At 34.9% G+C, this 18,204-nt stretch overlaps 4 protein-coding genes across 7 annotated transcripts in view; 2 read left to right on the top strand and 2 right to left on the bottom strand.

The window, feature by feature from the left end:
- The first annotated feature begins 229 nt into the window (after positions 1-229).
- Positions 230-7,420, top strand: LOC110370705 (polycomb protein Sfmbt). Its single transcript, XM_021326613.3, has 10 exons — positions 230-618; positions 687-904; positions 1,183-1,413; positions 1,659-1,831; positions 2,515-2,653; positions 2,741-3,216; positions 3,554-3,755; positions 4,043-4,223; positions 4,589-4,824; positions 5,016-7,420. Exons 1-10 carry the CDS (start codon positions 504-506, stop codon positions 5,397-5,399), a joined length of 2,355 nt encoding a protein of 784 aa, XP_021182288.3. The 5' UTR covers positions 230-503; the 3' UTR covers positions 5,400-7,420.
- Positions 7,421-7,440: 20 nt separating this feature from the next.
- Positions 7,441-9,971, bottom strand: LOC110370706 (protein fuzzy homolog). The gene is made up of 8 exons (XM_021326614.3): positions 9,706-9,971; positions 9,405-9,526; positions 8,851-9,124; positions 8,529-8,726; positions 8,150-8,349; positions 7,868-8,040; positions 7,657-7,789; positions 7,441-7,577 (listed from the first exon to the last, which is right to left on the bottom strand). The coding sequence occupies exons 1-8, from the start codon at positions 9,781-9,783 to the stop codon at positions 7,520-7,522; spliced, it is 1,236 nt and encodes a 411-aa protein (XP_021182289.3). The 5' UTR covers positions 9,784-9,971; the 3' UTR covers positions 7,441-7,519.
- Positions 9,972-10,096: 125 nt separating this feature from the next.
- On the bottom strand, positions 10,097-15,927 carry LOC110370692 (sodium/hydrogen exchanger 9B2). Of its 4 annotated transcripts, none has more exons than XM_021326597.3 (13): positions 15,800-15,927; positions 13,735-13,785; positions 13,606-13,629; positions 13,286-13,319; positions 13,053-13,195; positions 12,345-12,576; positions 12,106-12,275; positions 11,764-11,978; positions 11,503-11,674; positions 11,267-11,421; positions 11,025-11,189; positions 10,700-10,886; positions 10,097-10,612 (listed from the first exon to the last, which is right to left on the bottom strand). In XM_021326597.3, the coding sequence occupies exons 2-13, from the start codon at positions 13,754-13,756 to the stop codon at positions 10,557-10,559; spliced, it is 1,575 nt and encodes a 524-aa protein (XP_021182272.3). In that variant the 5' UTR covers positions 13,757-13,785; positions 15,800-15,927; the 3' UTR covers positions 10,097-10,556. The 4 variants fall into 4 exon arrangements, with proteins under 4 accessions (XP_021182272.3, XP_021182271.3, XP_049696293.2 ...); XM_021326596.3 differs by lacking the exon at positions 15,800-15,927 and adding an exon at positions 15,015-15,338; XM_049840336.2 differs by lacking the exon at positions 13,606-13,629 and having other exon boundaries at positions 15,800-15,926.
- A 1,198-nt stretch (positions 15,928-17,125) lies between these two features.
- Positions 17,126-18,204, top strand: part of LOC110370695 (lipase member H-A) — a 33,889-nt gene continuing 32,810 nt past the window's right edge. The window contains exon 1 of the mRNA XM_049840656.2: positions 17,126-17,334. Coding sequence (XP_049696613.2) covers positions 17,277-17,334 — 58 coding nt within the window. The 5' untranslated portion in view covers positions 17,126-17,276. The remainder of the gene's footprint in view (positions 17,335-18,204) is intronic.

The following is an 18,204-nucleotide window of genomic DNA, read 5'->3' as shown; positions in this document are numbered from 1 at the left end:
ACAGACTTTCTGGCTTCTGACTATATCCAGTATGATGAGTATATTTTAAATCCACAGATTGATATGGGGTTTATTTATAGAATTGATATATTAACGTCGCAGTTGAAATAATAATACTGTAATAAATAAAAAAAGGGATAATATGGATATAATTCATGGCCTCTAGAGCTTGTATTGTATCATAGAGAAAACAAATAAGAGAGTTTTTTTGTCTGTGGATTCAATTCGCAAATCGCAACTTCGCAAGCAAGCAAAGCAAAAAGCAAATTCAAGCAATGTTGTTGAAAATTGTGAATGCAAAGCAAGACAATTTTTAATTTTGTTCGACGTGAAAACAATTTTTTATTATAAGTACGACCACTACGGTGAAACCGTTTATGGAAATAGTGTATTTATGGGTATTCATTGATACGTATCCAAATATTTTGAGTAGTTTTAGTCATGTGTATTGAAGTGTTTACGGCGACGACATTCGACAGCTATATTGTGTCTTTATTGGAAATATGGCCTTTTATAATGCCGGTAAAGTCGTAGATATAAATAACTCACCTGAGGAAACCGATGATACAAATATTACGGACGATCTAACAATAATACCATTAGAAAAAGACAGTTTCGGTGAGTAACTTTACTGGTAATGACAGTATCGCAATTGTTAAGATCAACTTTTTAGTGTTATTTTACAGCAATATGCGAATTGTGTGGTCGAGTTGGTCGTCGGGGACAATTCTACCCAAGAAACAATAAGTTTTGTTCGCTTAGATGCCAAGCGAGTTTTTCTAGAAAAAGAAATTGTAATTGGAGGTTCAGATTGATGGAAGGAGCCGAACACATGGCGGATATGATTCCGTTGGAGCCTCTGCCTCAGCTGCAGCACTGGCAGGCCACCATAAATGACTTACAGGTACATATATTTTGTTTTAATAGCCTTTTTACTTATGTATCAGCTGATTTTATGAAGGAATAATAGGTATAATATTTGTTTATGTTTGACTCCTTATCATTTGATTAGAAAGCAGGCAATTAATTTTAACTATTAATGTTGATTTAAAAACTTGACATTCAAATAAAGAATAACTTTGAGCAGTCTTATATGGAGGCCAATTTGTTTCATGGCCAAATTAGTTTTTTTGCTCTTTTTCCTAAGTACCTAGGTAGTTAATTTTACTTTGTGTATTACAGCCCGGGCCAATAAAACAGTCAGCTGCTTTAGTAGCTAATAGTTATGAATGGAAGGATGAGTTGTTTGGTTGTGATTTCCTGGCAGCACCAGTCAGCCTTTTCAAACATGCACCCCTTCATGAAATGTGGGACAGCACATTTGAAGGCATGAAAGTAGAAGTTAAGAACACAGACTGCGAAAACTATTCTGAGAAACTAAGTGACTATTTTTGGGTAGCTACAGTATTGAAAGTAAGTAGAAAATGTTACATATTATGTGCTGTATAATAATGCTTAAGTACACTTCAAAGTTTTCTTTATAAATTGAAAGGAAAATCTGGGGTCTATCATTATATTATTCATAAAGAAACTTGAAAAATTAAGCACTGGTATTAAGCATTTCAAAGTTCAAAAAAGATCCTTAACACTAGTAGACCAGGAACGGCAGGAACCCTCAATGCAATGTATAATAACTTCAATATTTATTATTTTTCTAGGTAAAAGGTTACATGGGCTTATTGCGCTATGAAGGCTTTGGCAGTGATGATTCTAAAGACTTTTGGGTTAATCTGTGCTGTTCAGAAGTGCATCCAGTGGGGTGGTGTGCGACTAGAGGCAAGCCACTTATACCTCCTCGCAGTATTGAGGATAAATATACTGATTGGAAAAAGTAAGTTTGGCTACATATAACTTGTCTTTAAGTTTATTTGTAACTTACATACAAGTCATAACTCATAATATAAAACACAATTGAGTGAAGTTAAAGCCATGTATTCACTGGGAAACAATGTTTCAGATACACAGTTTCTGAAACATCACGTAGATGTTTACAACAACAATATTTCGGAAACTCTGCCGTCCACATCGTCCATAGAAACAAAATTATATTTTTCTGAAACCAATAATTTTGTTTCAGAAACACTTAGATATTGTTTCCGAAACAGTGTTTATAAACAATTGTTTCCCAGTGAATACATGGCTTAAGGGCTTGCAAAGTCTATTTCATGTCCTAACTTTTTCATCACAAAACAAAAATGAAAGTAACTTTTACAGGACAACCTCGATGGCGCATGGTCATGGCTGGACAGCCGAACCTGAGGTCCCGGGTTCGATTCCCGGTTCGGTCGACATTTGTGTGATGAGCATGCTTGTTGGCCGTGGTCTGGGTGTTACAATATGTATTTATAAATATGTATAAATGTAGCTATATGTAGTTTACCAGTTGTGTTAGCACCCATAACACAAGTTACTTAATAACTTACCATGGGGCTAACCGACCATGTGTGAAAAGGTGTCCCGGCTTTACATAGATTCCCCTGACCCCTGATGACCCCTATCTGTTTATTCTTTCAGGTTTCTTGTGAAGCAGCTAACAGGGGCACGTACACTACCTGCCAATTTCTACACTAAGTTAAATGATAGTCTTGCATCTAGGTTTTCTATTGGTTCCATTATGGAAGTTGTTGATAAGAATAGGATCTCTCAAGTTAAGGTGGGTAAAGTCTGAGAAGATACAACTTTACAAAACGTAAGTGTTATTTGTTATGCCATTTTATTAAATATCTTGTTTTCTTTTTAGGTAGCTACTGTGTGTGAAATTGTAGGAAAACGTTTACATGTAAAATATTATGATAGTTCGCCAGAAGACAATGGTTTCTGGTGTCATGAGGACTCGCCGCTCATACATCCTGTTGGCTGGGCTTTTAGAATTGGACATCCCTTAGATGCTCCTCAGAGTTACTGCCAAAGAGTAGCTGCGGGACGGCTCATACCAAATGACTCAACACCAGAAATGTTTTATAAATATCCGAGCAATGAGCCTCCATTGTTCTCAGAGGGGATGAAGCTTGAAGCCATAGATCCTCTCAACTTGTCAGCCGTTTGTGCCGCAACTGTGATGCAGATATTGAATGAAGGATACATGATGATCAGGATAGACTGCTATCCGGCAGATGCGTCGGGCGCCGACTGGTTTTGCTACCATCAGAGATCGCCGTGCATATTTCCTGTTGGATTTGCCTTAGCTAACAATATTCCACTTGTGCCTCCTGCTGGGTGAGTATACAGTGTTTTTTTCATCATTATACAACCAGAAAGAACTGGTACTTACTAGAAAGTAAAACCTTTTTCTTTTTGTAATAATTGAAATCCCTTAATGAAAATAGATGAGTAAATTGGGGAATGCTGATGGTGGGAGACGCTGGATGCAGGTCGCTTCCAACAGGTATCTGTGGAGATCAAAGGGGGAGGCCTATGTTCAGCAGTGGACGTCCTATGGCTGAGATGATGAAATTGGGGAATGTGACAGAATGTGATAGAATACACATTCCATTGATTTAAAGGCATGCTTAATTTCATTCTGCAGTCATTTATGATTTATTCTGATTTTCAGGATTACAATGGAGGAGTTCAGTTGGGAGCAATACCTGTCAGTGTGTGGTGGTCAGGCGGCTGACCGGTCGTTGTTCGCGGCGCGAGGTCACGTGGTGTCTCACGGTTTCGTGGCCGGCATGCGGTTAGAATGCGCCGATCTCATGGACCCCAGGCTTGTTTGTGTGGCAACTGTTGCTAGAGTTGTTGCTGATTTACTTAAGGTTTGTGTTTAATAGAGTTTCTTCTTTTATAACATTGAAATGCTGTAGGAAATAAAGCTAATCAAACCATGACTTAAAACGCAGTCTTTCGCCGCATCAGTCTCCTACTGTAAACTGCTGATCGGATTTCGATTCAGTTTACACTAATGTCATAAATTTGAGCATGCGTTAAGAAATCCTAACAGTATCATGATCATTAGCCTCGTCCAAGGAACGCCAAAAAACCCATATTCCTCATCTATCTGCATTGCGCTCAAATTGTTCATTACTATTATTCAATTATTCAGGTCCACTTCGACGGCTGGGGTATGGAATACGACCAATGGCTCTGGGCGCATAGTACGGACGTGTACCCGGTAGGCTGGTGCCGCGCGGTAGGACATCGGCTAGAAGGGCCCCTGCAGCCGCCGCCGAGGCCGCCGCGCAAACACCCACCTAAGCAACCGAGACGACGACGGAAGCAACAAGGTACATACATACATTGTAATTATAAAGAGCTGGCTGTTGCATGCGGTTTTGCCTGCGTCCTGACTCCTGAGGGATTTACTTAGTGTACTGTACCAGGATAAAACATAGTCCATGTTGCGCGGAGGTTGTAGCTTCTTAATAGTGAAAGAATTATTCTAATCGGTTCTGTAGATCCGGAGCCAATGGATTGAAAATGTCAGATAGACAGTCGCGCTATATAGACTGACTGGCCTCACTGCTACCCGTACTTTTTTCCGGATGAACGTATTTTACAAATTGAATTTTGGTAAATGTTTTTTTTGCACCTAACGAGTTTTTAGAACCATTGCTTTTGTTGAATTAAACATTTGCTCTCTCAATTTCAGGTTCAAAAGTGACATCACAACCGCCAAACACAACAGAAGATAGTTCACAAAACTCCGACATGGGTGATACGAAGAGTCTTTCTCCCCCTACAAGCGTGTCTGAAGTTTCAGCCGACGCGGAACCGCGCGCTGAAACTGTATCGACGCCTACGAAAATGGATGTTGATGCTGAGTCCAAGGATAGTTCTGAACCGTCTGAGGAACGACTCCCTACAGAGGCAAAGCCTGATAGTCCTGTAAGTTTCATTATCATCAGAATTTTAGTACCAATAGTATAGTATCCATGTTGAGGGGTATATGAGAAATTGCAATATTTTTACATAGATCAGGATCTGTTTTTAAATGACCCTGTATTTCGTATTGCAAGCATCAATTGTATAATTAGGTATTTTCAATAACTAAGAGTCAATACTTTTTTTCTTTTCAGAATACTCTTACAGACATATCTCAAGATTCAAGCCAGAACTTAGCGCAGCTTTCCCCCGTAGTTTCCATGGAAGATTCGGACACCGACAAGGTGATACCTAGACTAGTCAATACCTCCGTGCCCTTAGATGTCCTCAATTCTGTTGACCCTGAAAACTGGTCGACAGCAGATGTAGCAAAGTTCCTCACCGTCAATGATTGCCAACCTTATTGTATTAACTTCACCAATATAACAGGCCCCATGATGCTCCAGTTAACAAAAGATGAAATCATCGAATTATTAGAAATGAAAGTAGGTCCGTCGTTAAAAATCTTCGACTTGATACAACAGTTGAAATGTAAAATAAAACAACCTCAATGTAGATTGCTAAGTAGTTTTAAATAGTGTTTATTTGAATAAGCTCCCTCACTCCACGTTTGTAATGGGTTATTCCCATCGGGTCGTTGGTCCTGTGAACTCCTGTGTAATAATTTATGTAATCAATTTTGTTTAAACATTTGGTTGCTAAATTGGCTGATTAGAGCATCTGAGTGTGTGAATGTCGATCATAGGTAGAAAAATTAGCCTTATAGACCGTGAGTCAACAATTGTCACAATTTTGAATCACATAAGACTTTAACAATGATTTTCAAACATCACACATTTATAAGAAAGTGATAGTCTATGAATTAATTTAATGTTATGGATAAGTCTTGTTTAAAATCACAATCGTCATGAATTAGTATTGGACTACAGATTGAAAAGTAAACTATAATGATTGCTAATCGTAAATTATCAAATATTTAAATTAAACATATGACAAAAGTTTTCAGAATCATCGAAATTTGTACTAGAACGTATATTATAAGTATTTTTTCTCTTTTTACTCAACTTTCAAACTTTTTTCTTGATTTTTACAAACGTGCAGCGATGTAGCTTTTAAAACTTCTGGTCGGTCGAATCCGGATAGTAATACTATCAAGTAAACCTTTACACATGGATTCAACTATATATTTATGAAATAGAAATAGTAAGTACATGAATCTACTCTCCCGCCTATATTTTGGTATAGCATAATGGCCGATAATTTTTTGTAAACATATTTTGGGCAGTCACTAATGTTTGATATCAGCTTTGTGTGTGTATGACGAGTTTTCCTCTATATTCGTCACTACATATTTTTTGTATATTTCTTGATAATATTCATTTAAAAAGCGTGAGTGGCTTTGTAATTTCACTGAACTTGTTTTAGCACGGGTGCAAAATATTTTGTCAGGTTCCGAGTTATCAAAAAATGATATGATTTCTGCAATGCATTGGTCCTTATTGGACTAAGCTATTATGACTAAGAAAATGTTCGTATATTATTATCAGACTTGAATATACGTAGGACATTCGAAATAATTAATCATCTCGAATATTATGACAAATTCATTAAGTCTTTTCTAGTTTACAGTAACTGCATTAAAATGAGATACCTATATCAATTAATGATATGTCCAAAATGTGTCATTTATATGCTGTCTCAACCGTTATTTTAGTGTAAAAATTTTGTCTTAGATATGAGAGCACATGGATAGCGCTCATTTGAAAGATAATAAATATGTATTCGGTTTCAGTTTTTTACTGACAGTGAATAATTTTATATTATGATCCACTTTTTGATGTGTTGTGTGCAAATAAAATGATCTCAGAAAGAACCACACTTTTGGATCCTATTCAAATTAAGCAATGCTTGCCGTCATGTATTCTTAAGCTTTCCAGGCAAACTTTGTTGAAAATAATTGATTATGATTTAATTGAAATTAAGAAGAAAACTGATTATTTTACTGGGTGGAATAATATAGCCTTTATCTGAGAAAGCTCCGCGAACTTCTTATATGTATAGTAATTATACACAACGCTACTGTATATTTTTATAAGAGTTATAAATAGATATGTGTTGTCTACATAATATATTTGTGTATATGATATAACCCTGCCCCAATCTTGAAATTACAACCAAAGCAATTTACAATACCTTGACACCAATCACTTGATGTGTTTTCAATGAGATAAATTATATTAAATCAGTAGTTTATAAATCAGTATTTTGTAATGTTAAATCATGGATTTAGTATAGTGACCTGTGTTCCATACACGTGTATACGTGTGACATACATACTGAGAAAGGGAAATGAGCTGTAAATTAATTATTATAGCAGTCATTGTATTGTATGATTATTATTTTGTGTTAATTTTAAGTTGGGAAATAGATGTGGTGACCAAACGGGATTTTAAACAGTTTTAAGCTTAGACGAAAGAATATATTCAGTGATAAATACATTGCCTTTTTAGAGACTTACAAGGAAATATATCATTTAGTACCATCGGCGTAGTACATGTAAAATTTGAATGTTCTGGTATTAAAAGCGGAAGTATTCATATTTAAGTCTTTTATTTATTGATTTCATACATATCACAAGTTATACTTGTGCACGCTTAAACATATGTCAGTCTTCATCCAACACAACATTCACTTGGTTTCACCAATAAACATCTTTGTTGGTACTTATATCTTGAAGTATTTGATTCGTTATTAATCTGAAACAGGATTAAAATTGATTGTCAGCTTATGTACACACATAAGTAATCAAAATTTTCCCTTAGAACAACTTCTTACCTGATTGTGTGCATTTGTACATTTGATGCATAAAGAGTGCAACACAAAATGTTGCCAGATCGCTGTGCATGACATTTGTGATATTCAGAGCACCAGTATGTTTCACACATATTTCCTATATCCTCCTTTATCCCTGTTATTAAAAGAAATGATTGAAAAATATTATAATAAACATAATGATCGTACTAGCTATATGTATAACACTCAATACCTATATCGTCTTTGAGTTTCAATTCAGGTGCTAAATCCCTTGCCGAAGTCACGTAAAAAGTCCTCAATATGTCCATTCTATGAGCTCCCGACATACCTCGACCTTTCTGATTAGATGGGTGTAGGTGCCGTGAAAATACACAGCGTCGCTTATTTATATTGATTACCAGGACCCTGAAATAAATGGAGTTAGTGATTTTAAATGGTATTAAAAGATTCATCTAGTTTATTTAGCATCATCTGAAACAGGAGCTGTTCATACAAAATTTAAAAAAATACATACCCTAAAACGCATGGCTCAAAAGTCAAACTCATAGGAAAATTTCTAGGGTATCCAAGTTTAGCTTCTTTGATAATTGATGCATAACCCTCCCAGCATTGCAGGACTATTTCATCTATCTGTGATAAAGCGGGAGTTGCCCCACATACTACCAAAATGTAAACATCTGCCAAAAGTTTACATGTGACAGCTCTGAAAGCCACCTGAAACAATATTGATGATTTATTTATAGTTCTATAACTTAGATTTCTTTCCATAAAAATATTTGTTAGTACATTGTTTTCTTTCTAATGATTTTTAGAAAGTTATCAAACATTTCTGTAAAGTAGCTCTATACCATATTTGAGTATCTCGCTTCTCTTGTTTTATGTTATTAACTTACATTAGGACTCATCTGTGGTAAATATACAGGAGTATCTCTCAGTGGTGCACCATCCTGAGCTGCAGCAAGCAACAGCATTAACCGGGCCTCTCTCGGGTCAAGCTCACAGAAATCTGAACTGGTTGCGACTAAGTGCCCATGAATGATTAAACAAGCCCATCTGCCTGTCACACTTTCTGCGTAGTGGTCTAAAGCTTGCTAAAATAAAAAAATAATGTTAACTTTAAAATTGTGATTATTCATATTTTTAAATTAAGATCTTCTTCAATTTTCTCCTTTGGAAAGATGGTTTGTAATTTAACATAACAATATTAAAAAATACCTGTAATTGCTGTGTTTGTGGACACAAAATACTTTGTATCAAGTCCAAGACCAAAGTCGGCAGCGGACTAGACAGTGCATTAGGATCTAAAGATTCCAACAAATAATCCAATATTGGATAGCACTGTCTCAAATCCCTTTTAATTTGGTCAATGTTCTTTAAAGCTTCTAGATCCTTCTTTCCAATGCAGAACACCATGGCATCGTGGACGCAGGACAAGAGAAGTTCCAAATCACATTCCAGCCCTCCAGTTGCAATGCCAATTAATGTTACACTGAAAAATTTAAAATAAACATTTATATAGTTATGTGAATTCAGTAGGGTTGTTCAAGTAATTCATAAACAATTCTTAATTAATTCAGCTCGGAGAGGAGCCCTTTGTCTATAAAAAGTGGTTGAAAAATTATTTTTCATTGTAGCTACAGAAATTTAAACAAAGTTTTCTGCATAGATACAGTGCTTCATAGGTAACGGTGTAAACCTAAGACAAACCTTGGTGTGTAGTTTATTCAGGATTCAAAGACGAGCGCAAAATCTAATAAAATAATAAATACCTTTTACAATATTCTTTCCACAAAATAGCACCGTTGTCGACTTGTGTGTTGATCATAGATAAATTGTGGCATTTACTGAACATATTAATGCCGTGGAGGGAAGCAATGGTAGAAAATTGGACCTAAAAGTTTGGGAAATAATCCAGTATAGTAACTTGTATTTGATAACAATATTAATTTAATAAGGACTTTTTGAAATAAAGATATTAGATAATGAAGAAAAGTTACAATTTTATTCAACAAATCTAATAAATAATCTCAGCCAAAAAATTTTAATTCAATATTTGTATTGTTTACTTACACTTTCATTATTACCGCGTTTTCTTGAAAATATGGGCACGCCACTTTCTGTTGCAACAGCAATAACGACCACAGACATCTTACAAAAAGATTCTATTTATAAACCAAAACCATTAAATTATAAACAAAAGTTTCTAAAACTTTTAGTTCGTAACTTTAATGAACAACACAGCCCCAATCGGTTTGTTTGTTTTGACATTTCGCAAAGAAGTGTGTTGCCATAATCTATGTTTCAACTTCCATTAAAAAAGGATGTGCTTTTATTAACGTCAAGATAGGTTCATATTTTGTATACCTATTGGGCTACAGTTATAACGATAATGATGAAAGAAAGAAAAAGTTATAACAAATAAAATACGTCAAGAAATTGGTAAAATGATTTTTTCCTTAAATATACTTAATTCAGCTTTTTTATTATTATTTTATTATGAAGAGCACCGACATAGGTTTGAAACAGATAATGTAAATCTAGAGTTACAAAATTCATTGTACCATAGTAATATTTCTAGTCACCTTCATTTTCAATTGTTATATGTATTTAAATTCACGCTTATTTATTTTCTAGTTAAGTAACATGACTGAAGTACTTTTTTGTACATTTATGTCCTGACTATAATTACATGTATAACATGTATAATATTAATTATTTAAACATATACCTATAAACTATACCCATATTTATGAACCTAAGGTACCTACTAATTAAACATTTAAATCTAATCTATGAGATAAGAACTTAACATTCCTAAGTTAGAATAGTGGAGAATTTGTTTAATCTTATTTATATATTGCGGAGTACCGGAGCTTAAGCAACACGAGTACGCGTACTTAGCGTACTTTTTACTAGTAGCGTCAAATTTGAGTTGACTGCTGATTTTCAACGTCTTGAACATTCTGCACCTCGGCAGCTGGAATGTATGAAATAAAAAAATGACGCAATCCAAAAGCATATTCGTTACCAGTCAAACAAAGTAGTTGATGGTAAAGATACTTACGCGCATCCTTGCTAAGCAATTTAGGACCCGTAAGAGCAATGAGTAACGCTCCTAGAGGAGCTGAAATCACCACACTTATAACACTGACAGCGAGGATTGCTTTAGCATAATATTGTTCGTCTTCTTTGGCAGATCCTGATGTTTGGCCACTGTTAACTAAATCTAAGGCAGCTGGCCCTAACGCGGCCTGAAAATTTTATAAAGAATACTTAACATCGCATTCATATTTTTTGTGTCATCTAAGATTTTTTCGTATATTTTAATGATCATTGTAACGAAAATAGGGGTAATACATTTTAGGTACATAATAGCTTTTAGAACGTACCTGTACAGTAGCTTTCGCCGTCCATGTAAGACCAATAAATATTTTCTCCTTACTATTAAGACCGCAGCCAAAGCTTACAAAAAATGTGGCGATGGCACGCAGTACTAAACATGATACCAAGCAAATAACAGCCATCTTGATCACTTGTGGGTCTAAGGCGCTTATCTGTTGGAATTAATAAGCCATTACAAACAATTGATATACTTTGATAATCCCAGGGTCGTTGAGCTATCGCGTATTACCGTAATTTGAGCTCCAGTGAAAGCAAATAAAATGGGTTCGAAAAATATCCATAAAATTCTAAAAATGTTGCTGACTGGGTTTTTGTTTACAGGCCAACCCTGTTTTTCCCAGAAATATGCTGCTACGAATCCAGACGACACTATAGCTAGAGGACCTGAAATGAACAGTAGTTTGATGAATGAGAGTCTCTACATTTCACTTGTAATAGAAAAACTACCCATGAGGCATTTTTTACCTGCTCCACTCCACCCAATCATGCTCGATATAAACAGTGAGAATAAGCCTCCTAGAAATAGTGCCATGAATCGCAATGGGACTACGTAAGTGTCCCCCTTTTCTGGAATAACAGAAGTCATGGCTCCCCAAAGGGATCCAAGGACCACACCTGCAACTATCGATACTGGACCCTGAAAACCATAACATTTATTGGTATATGGACTATAGACATAAGATATGGACTAATTATAATACAGTAAAATAAATTAAAAGGTTGTACCTTAATGATATTGAAAGTTGCAGATCCTGTCGAGAACATAGCGTTTAGGATAATGGCGAAAATAGCCACACTGATGGAGTCATCCACCGCAGCCGCAGCTACAACAATAGTTGGTATTCCTTTGGCGACGCCGTAACCAACGTCTCGTAGCCTAAACAGACATGGAACTACCACTGCCGGGGATACCGATGCTATCATTGACCCTAGAAGGAATCCTGAAAATAAAGCATAAGAATTTGAGACGCCTAGTTATAGCAGCGATTTGTGTAACAACATGCAAATATACACCTCAAATGATCACAATCATCATGAGAAGCAAGTATAAAAAAAAAAACTACAAACCCCAAATCCATGGTAAGTACAACAGGTAATGGGTGCTGACGGCAATTAACACGCATTCTACCAGCCACGGCAGGAGACCAAGTTGGAGCACCGCAGCGTAATGTTTCCTTAAAACTCCTGCATCCAAACCAAGTCCAGCTCTTGTAAGTATTATCACTAACGCAATTTTTCTGAAAGGTTTGTCAATCATCAAGCCACTGAAAATGTGCATTAATCCAGAGCAAGGTGACGCAGGTTACCTCAAATCTTGATTCAATTTTCTGTACGAATCTGTCATATGCACGAGTTGAAGATTTTGAAAAGCTATTCCAGTTAGAAGCATTCCTATTAATGCTGGTAGTGTCGTTATCTTCAACCATACCCAGCCGATTAAGTACGCGGAGATGACTAGAAGTGACATGCTAAGTAGTTCGCCTTGTAAACCTACAGATTCACCGAGTTCTGAATACAGGATACCCCATGTGAGAAGAACTGAAACCAAAAACAATGATGGAATTATTAAATAAATAGTTCTAGTACCTGCTTTTATATAACAGTATAGGTAAATTAAAGACAATAATAGCGTGAATGTCATGAAGTGCCGTTATTTCAATATTGTGCACGATTTGAGCAAATATCGATTTATTGTATGTAATATGAATGAAGGTCCTCGTGTCATGTTGACCTGACTGTTGATGTGAATAAGTTAGATAAACGTAGATAACGATTCAATCAGGTGGAGTGAGTACAACAATTTCTACAATCTGGAGCTCAGATGCTTTTAGTTTTACTTATCATACTACTATAAATAGTTATAATAAAGGCTCCGAAATGACTGAACGGATTTGTATAATATTATCAAAGGGCTGTAGCTCTGTTTCACAATACCATTCTTGATAGTTTCAGTCTGCAAGAGAGCAATATAAAAGAATAATTCTGTTTGTTAGTCCTTTGAAAGCAAAACTTACAGAACATTATAATGCAGATTTGTTGCGCCGACTGTCTGTAGGTTGAAAAAAATGGAAACGGAAAAACTTTCGACCACCACGACGGTTGCCATGAGGGCGTTGAGTCTTCTTGATGGCATCGTAAGCAAAATTTTTCCCACCATCTATAAATGTATAATTTAAATATGTACCTATAATGTATAATTTATCAACAATCTTTGTTTACAGATATTTTAATTTTAGTTTGTACTTACTTATATTGTCGTTTACGACTTTTTCCGTCGTCATCTGTAAAAAAATCGACACCTTATTAAATTCAATTTTTTGCTTATGAAAATAAATACCGAAATTAATTTTGGCTAGCAAATTACATACCAGAGGGTGATGCATCAGAATCAGCAATGAAACAATTAAAACGTAAGACAAGACAATGAAGATGTGAAAACACAGAGAAGTAAATTAATGAAAGCATATTTATTCCCCATTTTAACATTAAAATTACAAAACATCCATTTATTTACTTCTTCACAAGCGAAGCCGTGCAAATTGTAATTTACAACAAAGATTTGTTTACCTACAAACGTATATACCCGAACACCTATAAACACATAAACGATTAAAACATGAACATGTAAGATGGGACAAATAGTTAGCTTTCAAACAAATAATACAAATAAATAAGATAGCAAACTGAATGTCTGACCTGTTTCGTGTTTTTGTTCCATATCTAAGTCTAAGTAACCAAGCCGCTTAGCTGAAAACATTGTTTTGAAGTATTGAACACTTGAAAAATAATTGACTCTCTACTCTATAGTTATCTCGTAGATATGTCTGAACAATTATGAAACAGTTACCTACTAGATATTATAATGATAAAGCTATGTTATGCCTTTTGATTGGTGCAAACCGTACAATAGGAGCGAGATTCTCATACGCGTAAAGATATAGGGCTACTATTGTGTTCTTTTTACATCTAACATCATTATCTTTAGCGAACACTGATCAGGATCAACTTTTTCCAAGTCATCACTTTAATACTTCTTCTTCTTAATACTATTAAACCGAACCTACTGCACTCACAAAGCAGAGCGCAGCAGTGTACCGCTTAGCGAATATAATATACCTATGTAGGTTACTGGACTACAGTTCAGTTTGGCAGTAGTTTTTATGTACTAAAATTTGCATCTATTTCATAAGAAACTGTAAGAGTTGGTAGATGAATCATAATCAAAACAATATTATGTTTACTCCTGTGATGAGTCATGAAATTATTATTATTTTCCTGCTATTTTATGTGTGTCAGATAAAGATAAGGAGAGACAGATTTAACGAATGTCTCAAGGTAAATAATGCTTTTCTATTTATAGATCTCGATATTTTTGAGAAATAATGAAACAAATACCTAGATATTATATATTGACTTAGGTAATCGTGTATCACACACCTCTTTAATTGTTCATATTGCGCTATTAATGTAAAGGCAAAAGATGGTATGTGTGTGTATGTTTGTATACCTGCTACAAATTTGGCAGTTACGTAGCTTAAACTTCAGAATAACATAACAACCCGATTTCCTCAGGCAGCGGGTTAAACTGCTGGAACCTAGTTATTTATAAAAATTAACATGACTTATAGTAGATAAATAGTTAATAACTTAAGTGAAATGTTTTTTATATATGTGTAGGTAAATATTTCTTATGCAGAACGATTTGTCCAAAAAACAAAATTGCATGATTTATTGCTCACAAGCTTACACATAGGTAAAAATCTGTCGAATTGAATTCGAATTGTTAAAAAAACCTACATTTACTCGAGAACATAATGTGTCGACGCACTTAACCCAAAATTAGGTTTCTTGACAATAAGTAAACCTTTGAAATATAATATACCACTTTATTATATTGGACAAAAATTCATAAGGTAAAAAAAAAATGATCCTCTAATTCCTGCTTTTTGAAAAGTGAATAAATTTTTCAAACTTACCGTTGAAATAGTATCAAGTTTATACAATTATTTTGTCCAATTAAACATTTAAGATTAAAGAACTTTGACATTGACTTAAATAATCTAATTTTTATCGTAAAAAAATAATAATCGTAAAACTAAAAGTTGTACGAAAGATTTCTCAGTTACAATTTTAAACGACCGGGTTTTAGCGCCGTGTTTATACTACTGAATCTGCTGACCAATAAATGTGAGAAGGCTACCTAAAGTCAAAAGTCAACAAGATAACTGAAAACATGTGGTTCTCCCTATCATGTGATAATATTATTTACTCTGGCAATACCATCAATGATGGCGGCGGTGGTCGGGCACCACGACAGCGATTTACCTATTGGAATGGAATAAATTATTCTCCTGGCGTGTTTGCCGACTTTTAAATCACTATTCTCAATTAGTTCCTGTGGTAAATATATCTAGTATCACCTAATTTGTTCAAAATTGTCTCTCTTTAGCCACCTATTATTACCTTTAGCAACCTACCATATCAAAATGATTACGATGTTATGATGATTAGAACCCTCATCCACTGCTAAAGGTACCCGCCACATTCTGTTTTTAAAACACGAATTTTACTCTGAGCTCGTATTTACATATCAACCTAATCAAAAACAAATCAATGTTAAATCAGCTGTTATTTTGACGAGGACAACAATTTTTTTAGACGTAAGTACTTAACCTCTAAACAACTGCTAGATTTATAAAGTGACTGTCCAATAAGCCAAACATAATAAAATTTTAACAAAGCATATACCTACTCTACTTACCAAATACCTAAGTACTGTGTGTGTTTTCAAAAGTAAGTTATTTTAAGTACACAACAAAACAAAAAAATGTTCCCCACAAATGCTATTGATTCCCAGTACAACAACGCACCCACAAGTTGATTAACTAATGTATTTTCGACTGTTCCAAATTAATTCAAACTTTTATGTAGGAACATGACCTCATTAAATTATTAAAAGTAAGAAACATAAATAATGCATTGTAAATAAACATTTGTACCTTCTGTAATAAAAAAAAATGTGTAAGTAGTTGAGCTTCAGTGTTTAGCATTGAATGATAGGATAGACAGAGAAGAGAGAGGGAGAAAGATAAAAGTGCTAGATATGACATTGTTTTGAAGCGTCCGGCCTTGGCGGTCAATCACACGGAGTCAATAGGAAAAACCAAAATAGTACGACAGAAATTCGTTAGATGTCACTAGGTGTTGCTGAATTATGAAAAATCGGCGGTGAAGTTCTTCCCTCTCTCGAAATTTTGTTTAGACAAGTTTAGTTTTCTATTTTGTAAGTAGTGCCAGAAGGATGATGTTATTGTCGCAGTTAAGAAGCTAACATAGAACAACCAGCCCTTTGACTTAACTCCCTCACTCCCTCCAATCTTTTTTTTTTATAAATAATAGAGGCGTTCAAAAGGTTCGCTCTGAAAAGTGAAGTGCCTATATGGTTAGGAGTTACAGTCCGTTACGCGTAAATGGTTCAATATTTGCAGAAAGGGTAACCTCGACTTACCTCTACTATTGTTTGGAAAGATTGTGGTGTTAGTCCGTAAAACAAACCAAATGTATGTTTGTATCTCCTTTCACGATAAACGATAATGTGCTTGAAAATACAAATTTTATGTACTAATTTAACATTTGCCGAGGATTAACAACACTAGTAGGTTGTGATTTATTTTTTAAGACATGATACAGAGAGCTAAGCTATGGGCAATGTTACGACGCTTCATGTGATCCATATTTGAATGCGAGCTTATTTTGCAATTCAGGTAGGTACCTAGGAACCTAATGAAGATGATTAATCTGTATGCTGATTAATAGGAACGACATTTATTGTCCTCTGTCTAAGCAAATCAATAACATTCCCGCTAGTTTACCACTAACTTTCTTGCTTACCTACCTACTTACCTGCTAGTACTTATTCTGCTTAACAGTTCGTCATAATTTTGAGGTTCTCTTAAAGAATTGTTTTAATGAAACATTGAACATGAGAAAGACGAGTTGCCCGGCTACCGTGCAGGGGCAGGGTCAACATTTTGCACTGCAGATCGCGATCAAGAGGTGGGCATGCATTTTACTTTTCTCTGCGTGTTGTTTTCGCATCGTTGCCACTATACCGCTGCGCCGACAGCGCGCGTTAACGTTCCATTTATAAATTAACTTTTTTTTTTACAAAAAGGAATCTCAAATGAGGTGATAGTTGTTTTCAAAAAATAAAAACTGTGAGTGCTGTGCATGTGATAATGTGTATTACAAAATGTGGATTTTTTATGTTTTTAATATTTATTTCTACAGAATTAGGCAAGTACTTATTTATTTCACGTATTTCATAGTATTTAAAGAATTTTAAACTAGCAAGGACATGGCTCTGAAAAAAATACCAAGTTTTTTTTTGTGAAAAGATCTGTGGAAAGTTTTTATTACCTATCCTTTCGCTGATCCAAAAACCCACTTGAACGAATGGTGAAGGAGTGATTCTTAGAGTAAAATACTTGATAGATAAATTATTTGTTTTATATGAAGCAAAACTGAAATGATACAGTTAATGGTTCCTTGCAATAAAAGTAACTGTACCCGTCTTTAAATAAAAACAGGTCTCAAAAACTACCGATTCTCATTACTTTGATGTTTTGGGAATCCCCAATAAGATGAAGATACGGATTATAATCATAATCTTTAAAATTACATTTTAAAAAATGGATTGCAGAGCTGCTAAACCTGTTTCAGTTATTTTGTAAATATTTTTTCAAACCTTATTAGTTACACTCGGGCAAGGACTTTTTTAAGAGGATGAAAACACAGAGGTTTAGTTGAACGAATAAACCATGGCTTTACCCTTACCACGTCAAAACCATCGCCAATATCTCGTATTAGCAGGTACTTAGTCAATGTTATAACGATATGCACTTCTTACTCACATACTACAATTAAACTGGCTTTTTTCTACTCCAACAATGTTTGTATAATCAGTGGAGAAATTGTGTCTCTTAATTGGTTCACAAACGCATTGATTGTGAATGCCTTCATAATCTTGTTCATTCAATGATGCGACGAGTATTAATGCTGTGCTGTTACAATGTAAGAGCATCGCCTGTGTTAAAAAAAATGTTCTTCATTATCCAAACAACCCTTGCTTGATTGGAATTGTCATAAAATTGCAAAAGTTTTTAT

The sequence above is a fragment of the Helicoverpa armigera genome, chromosome 13, assembly GCF_030705265.1.
Source record: "Helicoverpa armigera isolate CAAS_96S chromosome 13, ASM3070526v1, whole genome shotgun sequence".
NCBI lineage: Eukaryota > Metazoa > Arthropoda > Insecta > Lepidoptera > Noctuidae > Helicoverpa > Helicoverpa armigera.
This window is presented reverse-complemented; position numbering and strand designations above follow the sequence as displayed.

Excerpts from the sequence above, each read along its gene's own strand:
- LOC110370705 (XM_021326613.3), top strand. The coding sequence starts at position 504 with ATGGCCTTTTATAATGCCGGTAAAGTCGTAGATATAAATAACTCACCT. Across the intron at positions 905-1,182 it reads CCACCATAAATGACTTACAG|CCCGGGCCAATAAAACAGTC; the intron begins GTACATATATTT and ends TGTGTATTACAG. Across the intron at positions 3,756-4,042 it reads TTGTTGCTGATTTACTTAAG|GTCCACTTCGACGGCTGGGG; the intron begins GTTTGTGTTTAA and ends TCAATTATTCAG.
- LOC110370706 (XM_021326614.3), bottom strand. The coding sequence starts at position 9,783 with ATGTCTGTGGTCGTTATTGCTGTTGCAACAGAAAGTGGCGTGCCCATA. Across the intron at positions 8,727-8,850 it reads CACAAACACAGCAATTACAG|CAAGCTTTAGACCACTACGC; the intron begins GTATTTTTTAAT and ends TTTTTATTTTAG. Across the intron at positions 7,578-7,656 it reads GTACAAATGCACACAATCAG|ATTAATAACGAATCAAATAC; the intron begins GTAAGAAGTTGT and ends ATCCTGTTTCAG.
- LOC110370692 (XM_021326597.3), bottom strand. The coding sequence starts at position 13,756 with ATGGAACAAAAACACGAAACAG. Across the intron at positions 12,276-12,344 it reads AAATTGAATCAAGATTTGAG|AAAAATTGCGTTAGTGATAA; the intron begins GTAACCTGCGTC and ends CAAACCTTTCAG. Across the intron at positions 11,190-11,266 it reads TCACTGGAGCTCAAATTACG|ATAAGCGCCTTAGACCCACA; the intron begins GTAATACGCGAT and ends TAATTCCAACAG.